Here is a 19,309-nt window from a genome sequence, read left to right on the forward strand (position 1 = left end):
GGGAGGATGACAAGTACACACACAGTAAAGTACAATTTCCCTTAAGAGCACACAGAGATCACAGTCAGTATGGGGCTGGGTTCTCTCTCTTTCTCCAGATCTCCAATAAGACTCCCCACTGGCACAGCGATAGGGTTGAGATCTCAGCCGAGCTGTCAAGCCAAAACCTTCAGCACCATCTCTGTCCAACCAGTGCTTTGTGTTCCTGCCCAAGTAGGTGACACACACACACAGACACACACACACACAGACACACACACACACACACACACACACACACACACACACACACACACACACACACACACACACACACACTCACACTTTGAGATTTGATTTATATACAAGCACACAGACACTCCTGGGAAAGGCTGGCACAGGTTCACTAGCTATGCCTCCTTCTGCCCAGACTATACGGTAGTACCACCTGCCACCAACCACCCTTATCAGCTATTATAAGGTCCTTCCCAAAGGGTGACAAATTCTACTGTGTAATGTTACTGTTATCCAAATGGTAAGTGTGTCCAAGACTTGAAGGCTATTTAGGAGTGGCCTATACAGTGTTACCAAATACATATGCAAGTACTCTAAGAGCTTAAATATCTCTAACAAACCAGCCACAATTAAAAGGTTTAAATATATTTAATAATAAATAATAAGAGAACAAGACAATATTCAATGACCCAACACAGTAACAACAGAGTTCAGAATCACAGGAAATATTTCAAAACAACATTGCAGAACAGTCTCACATAAATACAGAAAACATCTAGACTGATCATACTATATTCTTATCTATTTATAAGAGAAATACCATGATCTAAGTCTTACTTACAGAGCAAAGCACAGTCATAAGTGCTGGGTGAATGTTTCTAGGTCCAAGACAAGAGACAAAATGCACAGACTTTCTCTCTGAGATAGTTCTTAAGATACTGTCAAACATTTCTGCTGGATCATCTCAGAGTACATCATTTTTTTCACCTCTGCCTACATTCATAGGCTAACAGGAATCAACAGAATTTAACATATCCCTGTCAAAAATACTTATCTTTCGGATATACAGCTGCTAGGAAGTCACAGAGGAATACTTTACATGTGAAACCTAGTACTTTTCTCTGTCTCAAGACAATAGAAAGAAACCCCTAGCACTATGCATCCTGTCTCTTAACTGAGATAAACTGTCTTTATAGCACATCGTAAAACTCTTTACTTATTTTCTTAGAGTTTGCAAGTTAACTCTGTATATTCCAGCCTTTACCATCAACACATACATTTACATAGGCATGTAGTTTATACACATTTCTGCTCTTTTTCCAGCAGGGTGCACTGTGGTTACATTCTTAAAGCTCAGTACAGAACATATAGTTTTCTTACATTTGTAAGACAAGCATACACATCATATTACTATTCACAAATGACATAGAATTATTTACAAAATTCTAGCTGGCTGGGCTGGCGGCCTTCACAAGTGGTATTTGACTTCCCAAATATTTTGATATTGCATTTTTCACATTTAGTTTTAGATAATGGCTCTGACACCAAACTTTTGTCTGATCTAGACCCTCCTGAAGGATATCTACATCATTAGGAGGATTCAGTGATTGCCCCCAGCTTGCAGTCATCAGCAAACTTTGTCATCCAGAGGCCTTCATTAGCATTGACTTCAGGGAAGTATAGTCTGAACAAGAATGGTCCCAGCACTGAGCTCTGTGGCACACTACTAGTAAATGGCTTCTTGCTGGCTGTGGATTCACCCACTTTAACGTTATGTGTCCTATCCATGAACCAGTTGACTATTCATCTAATGACATAGAGATTTATGCCCAGTTTTGTGAGTTTATTTATAACACCTGAGTGAGGAACTCTGTCAAGGACCTTGGCCAGGTCAAGGTAAATAATATGTACTGTTGTACCCTCATCCATGGCCTTAGTGACTTTCTCAAAGAAATCCTCCAGATTCAGTAATGATGACATGCTCTTGACAAAGCTGAATTGGGTCAGATCCAGTGTTTAGAGGATTTCTATGTTATTCTTTATCAGGTCCATTATTCTTCTTTCCATAGCCTTACATATAAGACTAGTCAAACTTATGGGTCTGTAATTTCCCGGGTCAGTAAATGGTCCCTCTTTATGCAGAGGGATGACTGTTGCTGTCCTCCATGTTATTGGGACAAAGCCAGTCTGGAGGCTTTGGTTAAATAGAGATCCTAATGTGTCTGATAAGTCCTGATTTAAGCTGATTAAGACATACCTCTCAACCTGGAAATATCAAAAATGTGGACAAGGCCCATGAAAAAAAGGTACAAATCTGTACGCTGATTAATATCTAATTTGCATACATAATTACATAACCCCACCCACTCCAATGGAGTTGTGGGATACCAACTTTCGAACACAAACTGAACAGACAACCAAAATATGTCACCAGAGTCCCCCTGCAGCCATTCCAATATCCCATTACCTGGCTATTTCGCCCCATTTACCATAAGCACTAATGTGTGCATGCATATTGCTTTACTTCTGCAATGATTATTTGGATTTTATTTTTACATTTTGCAGCACATCAATGCACAAACACAGACATCTGATAAACAAAGCAATACTGTCTCACGATGAAAACAGACTTGGCATTAATACTTCTCTGCCCTTGAAACTCACATTCATAGAAACAGCATTAAAACCCGTACCACATCCAAAGAAAATGCATCTGGCCAGTGGTGAATAAAGATTACCTTTGGGCTGTTTTCAAATCATTGGCTCCTTGCACACAAAACAAGAAACATACATGATGCGTTCTTTTCTTTGATGCACCTTCCTGACTTTATTAAGTTATAGTCCTTGTATAATACAGCACACTTGCTAGACAGAGCACATTTTAAATTTATTGTTTGAATGAACATTTTTACAGTAGGCTGTACTCTAGGTAATGAAAGAAAATGCATGAACCAATAATTATAAAACTGCCCAATTCAGAACATTTCCATCATAAAAGACATTTCTAATTTATAAACAGTTTTTTTGCTCCTTCTAGAAAACAGATAATAAAAACATTCAACTATTAAAAACAGGAAAAGCATATTGGAATGAAACCCCAAATGTAATCTCTAGACCAAGGTATTTCTGGCAGTGCTTTCTCAATTGCTGAATGCATGAAGCAGCCAGGCTACAATTGCTTTCATAGCTCCTTTCTTGCCTACCTCTGTTCTTTAAATGACTTTGTGTATATTTATGCAAGCCCTACCAGCTTCTATGACAGTTAATTAGCAGCATTTCTCTTCAAAGCATATGTTTCTCCTCCCTTATTATTATCATTTTACACATTACGTTCTTTTCTATCTGTGAGAAAGTTTATACTGGCACAACATTTCATACTAGCTAAGCCTAAATATGGTCATACCACATGAATATACACACTCATAAGTGTGTGCACTCACCCGCACACCGCACATGCACAACTGTAGTGTTTAGGCATTGTACCTGTAACCTGACAATAAGTGAATACCCAGCCACCCGCACACACACACACACACACACACACACACACACACACACACACACACACACACACACACACACACACACACACATACACACACACACACACGCACACACACACACTTTGTTTCCTTACCTAATGCCTTGCCTTGCTTCATCTCATTCTCTCAGCCTGCAGCCCAAAGTCCATTTACGTCGGCACCAACTCGGCAGAAATGTGCAAAAATAAAGTAACGCCAGTCGCCAGCCCATTCTCAGCAGCATAGCAGTTTAAAAAAAGGAAAGTAAAGCCTTAGCCAGCATTCTTGGCAGCATTAGTGCTGCTGCTGTTTAATTCCCATTTCCTGCCCGCTCACAGCCAGCCGGAAATAATGACGCGAGCTCCTTGAGCTCAATTCCGACTGGCTGGTAGCACTGATGGAGCTGACGTCATCCCGCATGCGATGATGTCAGCACCGACAGCGCGAAAATTAAAAAAAAAAAAAAAAAAAAAAAAAAAAAAAAAGCAAAAAAATCAGAAATGAAGGGGTGCCACTCGGGAATCGTGGCACCCCTTCATTTTGACCCCCAAAACTCAGTACACACTGAGTAATTCGGGATGGTTGGGAGGTCTGGTTTAAGAGGCAACCTGGTGTATCATCATGCCCCAATGAAGCTGTGTTTTTAGATTTAGAGAGTGCAGTGGCAACCTGTTCTTTGGTGATAATTGGTGGTGGAGTGGTGGAAATATTCCTTAGGGGGAACTGGGGGTGATGGGGACATGAAATTTGAGCTGAAGTTGTTGGTCAGCACATTTGCTATGCCTTCTGGCTGAGTGTAGGTGATGCCATCAACAACTAATTCTACACACTGTTGTGTGTTTCCCTTAAGAGTGCAAACATAATTGAAAATGCCTTATGGTTATCCTTAACTTTGAAGGCTATTTGTACCTCAAAGTCTGCTTTTGAGACTTGACTAGTTCCCTGATTCACTTGTTTTGACTGATGAGGGACTTTTTGCTCTGTTGTGCTAATCCCCCCTTACTTCTTGGCAGGATTTTCTATCTTTTGTTGTGCAACCTATTAATACCATGGGTCCACCAGGGTGTTTTTATTTGCAGTCTGACCTGGGTTATTACAGTCAATTTCTATGCAGTTGTTTTATATAGTCATACAGGGCTTTTGTGTATGCATTTGCATAGGTTTCTGTGTTTTCTAGATTTGGGTGAGCTTGAAAACTAGCTATGCTGTCCCTTAATAGTGGATAATTTACCTGAGGGAAGTTCTTAATGCTTTTGGTGTTAGGTAGGGGGACTAGGTTTACCTTTACTTCAACAGAGACCTCCTTGTGATCTGATCTTACCAGTGAGGACATCACAATGTGGGGGGGGGGGGGGGTGCAGCACTCTCCCATATTTGTGAGTACCAGATCTAGGATATTTGTTCCCCTACTGGGACTGCAGACTAGCTGCTCCAGAGCATTTGAATTTACAGTCAATAAATCTTTGGGCCTGCATGTTAGTGGTTGTGTATGCCTCCCAATTAATTGCATTTTTTTGTTTTGAGAAATCCAGTTATTTTGAAAGCAAATGGGTGCAACATATACACCAAAACATAAAATTCTTGCAGGAGCTGCAGCATTTGAGACCAGATAAAATATAATTTAAATGCTCAGTAGTCCTTGTTTGTAAGCAGCAAAAGAGTACATTCACCGAAAAAAGAAAGACAGTGATACATTTATTTGATTTGTATTTACTTTCTAGGCTAAAACACTAATCCCCGTGAACCTTTTTCAGACTCGGCCTGGGAGCATACACACACACACACACACACACACACACACACACACACACACACATCCAAAGAATAACACTGGTATATTTTTGCTTTTATAAGTGTGAGTCTTCAGTGCTCTAAGCTCATAACCATAACTGTGATTCGCCTTATTGTAAGTAGTTACTGCAATACAAGTTCTGTCTGACTGTAAATGTCTGTGACAGTTACACTTTCTGCTTTTTTGTACTTGGACTGTAGCCTGTGGCCCAGATTATGGCTAAAACAGTCTGAAGTAGCCCAATGACCTGGCTAACAAATAAATATATAAATAAAATGTGCCAATAGTATCAGGTGAGCAAAAAAGATGTCCATAAAGTAAAGAAAGTAAAAATGTAATCATATAATTCAACTAACAGGTTGACACTTCTAATACTGTTTCTGACTCCGAACAAGATATGCAGTTTCAGTCACATTTTAACATTATCTTTCAAAACTTTCATTTGTACAGCTGCCGTTTTCCAAGTACCTCACTGGTGGCTATCATGTCAGTAAATGAAGTGAATAAGGCCTAGTAATAAAACTTCTGAAGCCTGTCATCTGACAGAAGGAACTGACTGCTTTTCTGTTTTATATTTCATTATAGGGAGACAGAGGATTTGATGGCCCACGGGGATCTCGTGGACAGCCGGGTATTGGAATAAAAGGTGAAAAGGTGAGCTATAAATATTTTGGGGCCTAAAAGGATAATGCTTCTAAGAACAGTGATTGTATTTGTGATAAAAAAGACCCAATGAAGCAAACTAATTTACTGAGTTTTTAAAAAAAAAGAATTTAGCCAGTCTGTCTTTCATCAACAGATTTATGGCCAGTAAGCTACCCAGATGTTTCAAAATCTATTTAGTAGAAAAGATTCATATTGTGGGAACGTTGAGTATTGTTACAAATGGACATGGTTTGCATGTTAACTACTTTTCTAGCAATCATACCAGTAGGTGGCCTCAGTACTGCAGCACCATATGTGTTCATCTGATTTATAAGGCACCATCATATTTGTTATACCACAACTAAAGCTATGTTTGCTTTTTTAAGGGTGAATTGGGGCCTCCTGGTTTACCTGGTCCAGTTGGCTTGTCTGGAATTGGAATTCAAGGAGAAAAGGTAAATATGAGTGTTTGTTTTACAATAAAATCATCATTTCTCATTTTAATATTGCTTTTGGAAGAAGTAGAATGAATGACATAGTAGTAAAGCTGGTAGACTAGAAAAAGCAGGAATATTAACATGAATATTGTCAGATCTTGTTTTCATGGAGTGTAGTCTCTTACCAAGTCATTTTCATTTCTTGTATTTCATGTATATCACTGAAAAGGGATCTCTGGTCCCAGAAAATCTACCTAATTAACTAAATTAAAATAAATCGATAAAGAGATTAGGTGAAATAAGTGTCAGTTTGTTAATAACTTTAAAACGAACTTTCCTTAGGGTATTCAAGGGCCACGAGGTCCACCTGGCCCAACTGGACCACAAGGAACTGGATTACCAGGCCCAAAGGTAAGACTATCTTTGTATACTATTTGGAAGCTACTATTTCTGAGGTTATAAAGATCACATGTTATACAAGACGTTGACTGCAGTGTCTACAATTAATCAATATATCAGGGCATTTTCAAATCTATATGCTGACAGAGAAACAAAGCTATTATATACTATACCAAACATAGATCATGATGGGTGTTAACTGAGCTTATTGATACAAATGCTGTAAAGTATGAGGTCAGTTAATGTAAACTAATTTGTTAAACACTTTACAGTTTCACACTGTCATAGTGTGCCTATGCTAGATTTCTGACTGTGCATAAAGTCATTACCTCTTACAATGTTGCCACTTTTCATCACAAAGTCCAGATTAGCTTAGCTTTCACTACTTTATAACACAATCCATCCTGGATATTGCATCTGTACATTTTATTTTATTTGCATGTTCAGTATTGTGCTTTCTTTTCTTTTCTTTTTTTCTTTTTGGTTGTTACAGATGGCTGCATAATATTTCCATGACCCAAGACATTTCAAGACTACAGTGTTGAATTGGAACTCCATGAAAATGAGCAGCTTGAGTGCAGAATATAAGTGGACACGACTACTCAAAGCTGCACTGTTTTAGAAATGATAACACATACTGCGGTGGTTGTGCTGCGGTAGCGTTGTCGCCTCACAGTAAGACGTTGTCCTGTTCGATTCTCAGCTAGAGTGTCTTCTGTGTGGAGACATGCGTGAATGGGCATACCTTTGGTGAAGGTTGTGCATCAGGGTCGGCAACTCGGCATGTAAAAATCTACTGCCAGTCATTAGCGGACCAGAGTTCCGCTGTGGCGACCCCTAACCGGGAAAAGCCGAAAGACACAACAACAACAGCAATGCATAAAAAAACATTGTTTGTTGGGAGGGGAGTTCCATGGCCCCCCATGCACCCTTATGTTAATATAATCACTCTGAAGTTACTGCATCTCAGGACAAGCATGATCAGCTAAATACTGTAAAACTGGATCTCTCTTTCTCCAACAGACTGCAATTTTGGAGAAAAAAATAATGATACAGACTGATTAAACAGAAATATATGTTAACGATCTCAAACGATAAAGTTCAAGCAAATCTGACTCAGTCATACTAGTACTGAGCAAATGACTGACTGACTTGCTGCCTGAAAAGGGTACATGTATGCCAGTACACATGCCTGGTTAATAAATTAATAAATAAATAGTACTTATAGTAGAGGTGTCTGCAACAATGGCTTACCAAAGAATATAGAAAGGGATTTTCCTTAGGTCACCACAATGATCACATTTACAAGGGTTTGATGTTGAGTTCTACTCTAAAGGAATATTTGCTCTAATATACCAAACAATTTGTATGCTCGGGACATGCTGAAATGTTGTTAGGTATACTTTTGCCTGATAATACATTGAAACATAATTATATCATGAACTGTTGAGATCATAAGTTAGAAGCTCAAATGATAAGAAGACAACTTAATTGCATGTTCTTCTGACAGTGGAACAGTTTCATGCCATGTAATACAACTCTGGATCAAGTCATTGACATCTTCAGAAACTCCCATAAGGTGTTACGTTTGCCTTTTGAAGTGTTTTGGGGCAGAAAATCCCACTTGCTGCCAAAACATGCCTCTGATTAAACTCACTTGCAGAAAGATAAATGCAAGATTGTATTATAATTCCTAGCATTTTAAACAATTTGTTTTCTGTCATAAATTCTTCTTGCAAATATTCTAAAGGGATGAATTGCACTACCTTCCTTGGAGGTTCCTACTACAGGCTTGCCATTCTCTTTCAAAGAAGGTTTAGTCCATGTGAGAAGACTGAGCTAGTAAGCTTTACGCATGGACTTTCCTAAATAATCAGATCCAAGTTGAGCATGTTCCTCCTGTATAGACATAGCTATATTACCTCAGAATGTTGTGTTATCTCGCAATAAGATTATCATAGTCTAACTATAACATTACTTAAATGCTGGTGCAATTTCCCATTCATTTTGTCTTTGTCTTCATTCTTTATACAGTACCCACCATAAAATCATATGAACTTCATCTGTATAATCTAAAGTACCTTCCCTTCCTATATCTTCCTCTGCTGTGTTAGCACTTCACTACTACCCTTGTATCCTAATCTCAGTTCCTCTCCCTCCAAAAAGAGCATGGAAATTCCAAGCTGATCTCATCAGAGAGTAGTATTTAATCAGACCTTTGGAGCTGCACATATAAAAAGAGAAATACTTAAATAGTGATTTTACTGCTTCCTGTCTACATCTAATTTTCTAGTGTCTCCATACACAATTTTATCTTTTCTTGACATTTCATGTTATTTTTTTTTTTTGCCTTTTGGAATTTGTCAATCCATCTACAACCAAATATGCCCTATGGCAACTGTCTCTGTGTCACTGTTTCCATCTGCATGCCTGTCTGTCTCTGTCACTCTCTCTCTCTCTCTCTCTCTCTCTCTCTCTCTCTGAGTTGCTATTCTTAGATGACTGGGCATCATAAGTGTGAATGACATGGACACTTGACACCTATGGCTGAGAGACTGACTGGATGAAGGAGCACCTGCAACTGAGGCATCAGAGTCTTTACAAAAACAATACTTTCTGAATGAAATAGGATGAGATATTGAAAAAATCCATTTGTCAGTGCAAAATATGATTTTTGCATTGGCGACAGAGGGCAACAAATATATGGGAAGGAGGTGGAAAGAGAATGAAGTAGCACACCTTATACAAACTGTGGTGTAAAACATATTTATGTGGAGTAATAACATACACAGCTCAAGGGCTACATGAGATTTATTTAAAGTTCTTGTTTTATTATATATATATATATATATATATATATATATATATATATATATATATATATATATTCCCTTTAATGATACACAGCATTCATAAAGAATGCAGAAATTAACTCAATCAGTATATAGTCATGAATTTATGATTTAAATGTTTTACCATCTTGTATGTATTCTTGAATTTATGGTTTGCATTTTTTTCTTTAACACCTTTATTAAATTATCTCATAAAGCAAAAGCAAACATATACACTAGTACAAAACAAACCATATTAACATTTTTTCATTTATATATTTTATACATTGCATGTATGTTTTCTTTCTTTTTAACAGTTATCACTCATTCCAGCATTATATAAATTTCTTAATTCCTGCCATCCCTTAAACCTCATTCTTTCCCCTGAATATTATTCTGCATGTGCTGTTCCTACAAATGCCATTTATTCCTATGTAATTTGTTCATTCCTTTTTCTAAAGGTCCCACCTCCAGTTTTCTATCTCCTTTAAAATAATCAGCATCTCAATTGCAGTTTGCTTACATTTTTATTTCTACTTTCTTCTTTCTAGTAATTGCTTTTTGTTGCGGCCAACAGTACTCAACTTAGTAAAACCTTACTATGTCTAAGCAATTCAGCTCCTGTATCCCAGCTCAAAAGAATCATTTCTTCAGTTATAGCCATTTGTGCCCACTAACATTTTTGACAGAGTAATCTGAAGGGAATTTTTAAAACCTGCCAGTTCAAGACACTCCTAAAAACATGTCCCAGTTACCTCCCTCCTGAGACATAATCAAGCAGCAGATCCTATCTACCAGAAGAAATAAATCCTTAAAGTCTTCTTGCGGTATAAAAATGCCCATGCAAACATTTCAAGCAAAAATCTTCAACCTTCTGGATCTTATTGCCTACTTGGGAGTCATATACAGTTGTCTTTCCGTTGTTCCTTTTTAAATTGCCTTTCCAATCTCTCTTCCCAATCTTTTCTCACCTCCTGTGATTGGTTCTTGTACCTGCAGTTTCTCATTATTTTGATTATCCTTCGTTTAAGGTCTTCCCACATATCCTTATCTCTCATAGGAAAATCCTTTTTAATCCATACGCAGACTTTATGTCCCTTGATGCAAATATAATAAATGCAAGGTATGGTATCTTAAATGAAGCACTGTTTCCCTTCAACTTTTTTTGGTTCTGTTATTGTGTTAATGCAAATCCTTCTATAGTTACCAAACTGGCAAGTATTGCTCGTCTTGTAACAGAAACAAATGGAGGCCTTTGAAATAAAGAACTGAACGGTCCTATATCTTCAGTCCTAACCATCACTATCTCAAAACATGTGTCTGGTAACAAGAATCCCTGTCTACTACAGAGGCTGCTGAGACGGTTAACATGTTTTTATCAAGCGCTCCCGCTAACTACCCTGTATGTTGTACTCAGGGGTTGAATCTAAGTATATAAAGATACATTAAATGACAAGGTAATTTAGCATTGCTAACACCAAAACTATTACATACGACCACATCATCAGAATAGCACTGGCTAAAATGCCAACCCAGTAGAACTTTATGCTTGCAAACATCTTGTCTGCTTGAAAAAAATTACAATTTTACAACTGCAAGAAACAGAATAGAGGTTATAGAATATGCCAAAGAGATTTCAACCAGTATCCTTAGCTGCCATATTTAAAAGAGGGAACATTGAAATAGCTCTTACATTTACATGATAAATCATGATGAAGAATAAAAAGAAATCTGGTGGAATGAAGTCTATGCCTGCAGTCTTATAGCTCAAGTGTACCTCATTATGAAGAAGGGTCATCATTTTGAGTCCTGAAAAGTCTATATTCCTCACTGTTCCACACTGCCAGAGTATGTCACATAATCAGTACTACCAATATTTTTAACTAATACCCATTGTATATAATACTAAATCATATTAATTCATCAAAGAAAATGTTTGTAAGTATAAAGAAGCACATTGAAACACTCTGTGAGCTTCCAAGTTAAAGTTGTTAGCAAGCTGTTGGTAAGTGTTTCACATTTTACCCCTTTGTTCCACATTATGAAAGGTGGTGTTCTTTATTTTAGAGATGGAAGGTTGAGAGCTATGTTTGCAGCGCTGATCACTCTGTTTCTTGCCTAGTGAATCTTTGGGCCTGGAGAAAAAACTCTTACACAGGCACCAATGAATTTTTCTAAGGGTAATTATTTGTGAAGATCATGGTGGAATTTGGTAAAATAAATTGGGCACTGGTGGCGCTAACTAATAGGAATGCCAAAAGGTTTGGAGAAATAGAGACAACTGTGTTATCCCATTCTGATCAACTCACTGACATGTTTGTTAAATTGGAAGAAATGAAACACAGTAAAATGAAAAAGTAGAATCCGGTCTGGCAGCAAAAGAAAACCTTTTAATTAAAATAATCCAAAGTACAATAAATAAAAATCAATAATCCAGGTAAGCGCTTTTGTTTGTCACACTGAAACTTCTTCTGACAATAGAAGAAGTTTCAGAGTGACAAACGAAAGTGCTTTCCTGGATTATTGATTTTTATTTATTGTACTTTGGATTATTTTAATTAAAAGGTTTTCTTTTGCTGCCAGACCGGATTCTACTTTTTCATTTTACTTGGTTTTGGGTGGTTCTTATTGCAAGAAATGAAACACAGACTGGCAACAGATGAGGCAATGTCTGAATAATTGGAATTGAAAGCCCGTGATTTGGAAGATCATTGCTTTCACTGTTATTCTGGACAGGCTAGATATGCAAGACTGTGTTTCTTTTATGGCTGTGTAAATCAAGCTGATAATGACTTGATCTCAGACTCAGCTTATTAAATGCCTCTGCTCAAATGAGGTAATGTGAAAGTATTTTCTGCTTTCAGAGCCAATAACCTCTCTCTTTGTTTCACTGTGTTGACTTCCCTCTTATCAATACTGATTCCTTTATTTAATATGCCCCCCCCCCCATTGTGCCTTCTATCTGTTAAACCTCTCCATTCACTTGAGGAAGCCATCATCCAGGCAGCCATGAAGGGAATTTGGTTCTCATACCTCAGTGCTACTCTCATAAACTCTGTTTTAAATTCTACTGGCATTGTTGTCCCTAGACTCTCAGGATCTGGCTTCACACACCCCCAGACTTGGGATACCACTTTTAAGGATGAACAGTAATTGACCCCATACTGGGAAATTACTTGTCATCCCCAGCAGCAGTGAAGTGGATATATGTGATTTTTTTCCCTATGCACCCATCCCCATGACCTCCAGAGTCTGTACATTCCTACAAGTGTCCATTATGGCTACTTACATCCTCTGCTGAGTGTCAGTGAAGACAATGGTGTGATAGTTTTCTCCCCCTTCCCAACAAGATAGGTGCACACATCCATCATTTCTCAGCCCCCATGTGGCTCTTCTAGCACCCAGATGTTTACTCAATCCCATATAATCTTGGTCATAGGCAGGGTGTCATCCCTTTTTGCAATGGAGGCAGTACACATATGCATTTTCTTACTACTTCTGCCTTATTAGTATTGGAAGTTTAAGTGCAGGTTAGACCAAATGTGTAAGACCTGGCATATTTTTATTTCTGCCCATTTTCATATGCTAAAGTCTGTGTCAAATTTGACTTGATGATTCCATTTTTCTATTTCTTCAAACACATCTCAGCCAGTAATTCAAATGAATACCACATCTTTTTTGAAACTAGTAATACTCAATTTGAATCATATAAGTAAAACTTAAATTTAACATCTGTTTAAACAAATATCCAATGTTGAGTGTATAGAGTTAGGGATCATAACAAACCATGATCCCAATTTGGTACTGCTATAAGGAAGGCTCAAGCAAAACCTTTTCTTTTTTTTTAAAGTATTAGCTCAAAAAATATAAAGATTCTGTCTTGTGTATGTAGAACCTCTGCATATTCAGTACTAGAATTTGAAATTCCCTTATTTTACCTTAGCAAAAAAAAATGCACTTTTAAAAGGGCAGCCTGAGCATCCTAACACAAACCATTGAAAGAAAGCTGTGTGTTTTATGAACAACTGGCATGAGGTGTCTTAAAAAAAACCTGTGCTGTTTCCTTTCCGAAATTATCACTATTTCAAGTGTCATTTGTGAAGGAATTTATCTATTATTATGGAATAAAATTAAGTCTGTTATATGGTTTTAGGTACACATATACGTGTATACATGCACACCATCTCTCACAGACATATATGTCATATATATATATATATATATATATATATATATATATATATATATATATAAGGGTCTGGGCTGTATACTGGTGACTTTAATGAATAGCCCTTGTTCTTTTGGCAAAACACTCTGCATAATTGCTGTAGCAGTGTGTTCTCTTTGTCATTCTCTGTGACCTCTGTAACCCTAGGCTGGACTTGCAAATGTTCTATGCAGATCATTGTTCTAACCTTGTTAGAAAATTTAAATAAAATAAGAATCGTTATTGCTATTTTGCAAAATGCCCCTTTTAGCCAATTTGAAAGTAATGATACCTTCTGCATTTCTTCCCTGCACACAGGTCGGCACTAAAGAACTGTACCGGCATCAGCAACATATTAAATCCTGACAAAGAGCTCTTATAGTACTAAAGCTCACAAAGACTGTATTGCAAAGCCTCTGCTTGTCTAATAAAAGACATCATATCAGCTCTGTGTTCTGTTGTTATCTTATGCTGGTGCAAAGAAGGTCTAACAATAACTCTGTGTTCTAGGGTTATCCTCTGAAGAACCATCTATATGTATTGATTTTGGCAAATAAGGGCCTTCACTATTGTTCATTTAAGTGGGTCACTGGGTTTCTAATGCAATTCATACAGGCTGGCAAACACTCATATCATTCATTTTACTTGATAACTCCTATAGGTAAAATGGAAAGGTGGAACTAAATGACCTGACTTTCTGCTTTATTTCCTAGCTATAAAGGTGCAAAAAGCTGGATGGTGTTTTTCTTTGATAAGGTCACCCAAAACTTCTTTCTCATTTGAGAGAAGGAATTTACAAGCTGACCTTAAATATACAGCGTTCTCCAACAAGATTCAAAGGAAAAGGCATCATCTAGCTATTTTGTTACTTTTTTGTGACGGGTGTGTGATATCACCTTCCATATACCATCACATGACTCTCATGGCTGCTGTTACTAGAAGGCTCTTGATGACATCATGGAAGTTTTACACTCCTGTGAATTTTATAGACTCATGCAGATAAATACTAGAATGTGTGGTGTTAGGGATCAATAAATCCTTTAGGAATAATGTTAATAGATGCACTGAAGAAAATATGAATGATAAATCATAATCTATATTTTAATTATTGTCTAATGTAATGTTGACAGTTGTGATGTGCCTGTGATGTTCAAGTAATGTATTTGATATAGTGGCATATTGGATGAGGATGCAAAATATCTTAGTTTTCAGTAATTTTGCATTTTCCTTTTATACTATTTTAATTTACAGTCTGGACTAGACATTTTATGTTCAGGTTATGTTTGCCTATGATTAACAGTGCATTTACTTGTTATATCAGAAATTCAGAAAAGGTACTGCTTCTGTTTGTCCTGTTGCAGTAGAAATGCAGAGCCAATAAAATATAAAGCCTCAAAGAAAATTGTTATTCAAAGTGTATTGAATGACAGAAAAAAATGTTCAAATTTAAGTGCATTCCTTCTGAAACAAAACGGCAAATCCTGTAGCACTTCCAGAAATGTCTTACTTATAAGAAGGCATCGAAGTACAAACCAAACTGCTGTTTCAGTAATGGAACATACATTAAAATGCAATTCCATGGATTCAAAATATGTACTTTCCCATTTAAAGATACTTAGAGGTCAGATTCTAATGCAACCGCACCTTGAACATCATTAACAATTTTTGAAATCAGGAAATCAGTTCATAAATGTGGTTTAATAATTACATTCGAATAAATGTATCCTGAGTCTCATCTGGTTTAATCAGCCTAGATTACTGTTCATATGCATACTTTTGCATTGTTTATGTGTAGTGATGACCATATAACCTCATTATCACCTCCTTACATCTTCACTTGAGGTTGCCCTTTGCTTTTTATGCAGGTTAGTTAAACTGATTGGTGACCTTTTTATATACTATCCCTCATTAGACCCATTATAGAATACAACGCCCCATTTGGTATGTACCTCTCAAGACATCTGCAACAACTGGAAAGGCCTCAGAAATACCTCACTAAAAGAATCACAGGCCTAAAGCAGATGCCCTACGCTGACCGCCTTAAAAAACTCCAGCTATACTCTGTCGCATATCGTCTACTCAGAGGCGATCTCTGCTTAACATACAAGGCCATGTCAAACCCAGAGCTGTTGGACATGCTACACTTAAAGAAATCCCAATCCCTCAGAGCTACACGCTCCAGGGATCTAAACCTTGTCATCACAATAAACAAAACATGCTGGAGGGATAGGTTCCTGACCCAGAGACTGCCCAGACTCTGGAATAGATTGCCCATACATGTCAAGCAGAGTGCCTCTTTGGACCTCTTCAAGAGGAACCTTGACGATTGGATGGGAGAAAGGAAATTCACCCCAGGGATCACGTCAGTCGCCCTGCTAGACAGGGGTCCAGGAAAGTAAATAATGTGGGAAGAAATAGCCAGGGAATTGTTATGGCTAGGCTTGTATAGGCCCTAGGGCTGATAGCCTAGTACCAACCTATGAACTAACAAAAAATTATATGATGGCACCCATCAACTTGAACCTCTTCCTTTCCATCACAGGTGTAAATCTTTACAGTTTTAGCAGTGAATTTTAGCTAACAGCTCAATGGCCATTTGTCCATTTACTTCCATTTATTTATTTGTTTGCTTGCTTATGATTATATAATACATTTCAGACCTGTGCTGGCACATACCTGCAAAGGCAGAGAGTATACTCTTACTACCTTCTATAATACTAAAATGAACATGTTGAAGATAATGGATTTGCATTATATAAAACGTTCTACACACATCCTATTCCATTTTAATGAAGTGATGATAAGACTCTGATTTTACGGAAATCCGTATTTAGATAAGTTGTGATTGACCAATTAGTTTACAATCATGCTTCAATATATCATAGGGTAGGCCTTTTTTCCTTTGATAATCTTTCTTAGAAGTGGGCCATTTGTTTTCTATACAGTGTGGTCAGAATATGCCAGTTTTATAATTTAACATAATTTATTAGTTATGTATAAAAATGAAGATTAATAAAATGTTCCCATTGTATCTGTTAGAACCCATATGTTATGTTTATAAAGGTCAAATAGTAGACTCTGCTTTAATCAAAGCATTTCTAGCAAATCATTTTAGAGTCTGCATAACAAAACTCTGACATAATTATCTGTTGCATTTTACAGGTAGTAAATGACTTCCATGATAACAAGATTAAATATACAAGAAAACAGGAGTAGTCATGGGGCTTTGTTTTTGTTCACATTTGCCACCAATCTAGCCAGAATACTCTTAAGTAGTAAAACTGCTGTGGTCTTCTCTAAAGCAGCTGGTTTCCTAATTTCCTGAAATTTATAAATGGACTATGCAGTGACTAGGCTCTATCTTTATCTAATGAAAAGTCGAGCATTTACATAACTAAATAATTAAAAATATCTGCATTAAAATGATAGCAATTGAAAAACATTTTAAAATACATATTTTATAATAGATTATGGATCATTTACTAGTTTGTCTTTTAACTTTGTTCTCTGAAACTGCAGTTGATTATCATTTTGTGTGTGTATCTATCTATCTCTATATATAAAAGTATTAATACACATATTCATTTTAATATTGCTTTCGCTCTGTATTATCTCTTCATTTCTTTAGGGTGACCAAGGCTTGCCAGGAGAAAGTGGAGCACCTGGAGAAAGAGGTATTGGAGAGCCAGGACCAAAGGTAAACTTTTTTATAGAGAAGAGGATAAATACACTTCAGATGGATTCATGACATTTAATGCCACTTAGCAAAATATGTGCAATTTTCAGTTGAATGTAAAAATATATTGATATGCTGTAATGCCTATTTCGACACTTAGGAGTAAGTGAAGTGCATTGCTTTTTACCTGCATCACAACATGTTGAGGTATTACACTGTGAACAGCACCTGTGTTTGTTTTCCTTTCTGCGCCATACATGCATAGACAGACATAGCTTGAACAAGGATAAAACGTAGCCTGCATAAGTATTATAGACCAGCTTATTTGCTGATATATTACACATTTGTGGTAAGCAGAAAAGAAATTATATCATAAAACATAGAAAGGATGGTGGCCTTAATTTTTCTAGTACATATGTGGTACCAGGGATATGATTAAGTTACGGACCACATACAAACTTCCAGAGGCTGTACTGCAGGTAACAAACAGGTAGATGGCTCATTCACATTTAATATGAAGAAATATAAAGACAGATAAATTAGTAAAAAGGCAAGGTGATTCTGTGGTTAGTTGCAGGCTTTTGCAAGGAAGAGAGAAAACTGGATTAAATGGAAATGTTGAGAGTAAAGAACAATACTATAACAAAATTCTGTAAGTGAAATTTGATGTTACATTCCGTGGCTAAACTTATACCTGAAACATGAACCACAAAGCATCATAGAAAATGATGAAGTTTATATCACATGGGATCATTCATTACCAACGGTTCAAGAAATAAATGCAAGAAAACCAGATATAGTAGTCCATGAAAAGATGACAAAACTAGCATTGATTATTGAAATCACTGCAAAGATATGACCCCTTCTAGACCGTACATCTGTAGTTGTCCAGTCATTGGTCAAATCTGACCACTGCTCAGTAATATTCAATATGAGGGCAAAAACACACCCATCCTCAAACTCTTCTGTCTATATAGATTACTTAGGGGAGAATGCATTACAGTTAGTTGGTAACTCAGTATCATTTAAGCACCCTCTCCCTTTCATAGCGCTGCATCATGCACTGCTGCTTTCACATACAGTTTCTATTCTCACCTCAGTGATTTCATAGAGATATAGGCTCTCCACCCAACACAAATGCAATGCTAAGTTTAGAAGCAAACCCCTATAGTAGAATCTTAGCACAAACAAACTGTGCAAGAAAAGGAAGAATCTTATTGTCCAAAAGCATAAACTGAATAATAACTTCCTAAATTGAACACAAAAAGATAAAGAACTTCGAAGCTATATCAAATTCTCCACGGATAAATATAAATTAAAAATGTAAAGGACAATCACAAAACCTTATTCAGCTATATTAGAAACTTTAGAACCAATGCCCAACACTGCACTGAACTTTTAATTAACAGTAATGCATACCTGGCCCCAAAGAATATAGCCAATGTATAAGATAATAAATTTAGCTTTAACATTTCCCCCATCTACCTCTAACTTCCCCAACATATCAACATGTCTGCACCCCCAGATCACTTTAGAGCAAGTTCTGGGGACTCCCTTTAAGGCCAGAAACACTCTTTCCATGAGTACAGACAATGTGCCAGTCTGCTGTCTCACTAGCACCAAACAATGCCTTACTGACTCACTAATAAATCTGTTCAACCTAATCCTCAATTCTGAATACATATGTGAGATATGGAGAAAGACTGGGATCATACCACTTGGTAAAGGAGATCCTACCAGTGGCCCTGGAAACTACAGACCAATAACGCTATCTCGACTTATCTGCAAAGCAATGGAGTACATCATT

General features: G+C 37.1%; 1 protein-coding gene across 1 annotated transcript in view; it reads left to right on the forward strand.

Moving 5' to 3' along the window:
• Window positions 1–19,309, forward strand: part of COL28A1 (collagen type XXVIII alpha 1 chain) — a 914,882-nt gene that overhangs the window by 516,791 nt on the left and 378,782 nt on the right. The window contains exons 15-18 of the mRNA XM_044075485.1: window positions 5,893–5,961; window positions 6,339–6,407; window positions 6,732–6,800; window positions 17,455–17,523. Coding sequence (XP_043931420.1) covers window positions 5,893–5,961; window positions 6,339–6,407; window positions 6,732–6,800; window positions 17,455–17,523 — 276 coding nt within the window. The remainder of the gene's footprint in view (window positions 1–5,892; window positions 5,962–6,338; window positions 6,408–6,731; window positions 6,801–17,454; window positions 17,524–19,309) is intronic.

This window comes from Protopterus annectens, chromosome 6.part1 (assembly GCF_019279795.1).
Source record: "Protopterus annectens isolate FY-2018-M chromosome 6.part1, PAN1.0, whole genome shotgun sequence".
In the NCBI taxonomy this organism is placed as follows: Eukaryota; Metazoa; Chordata; order Ceratodontiformes; family Protopteridae; genus Protopterus; species Protopterus annectens.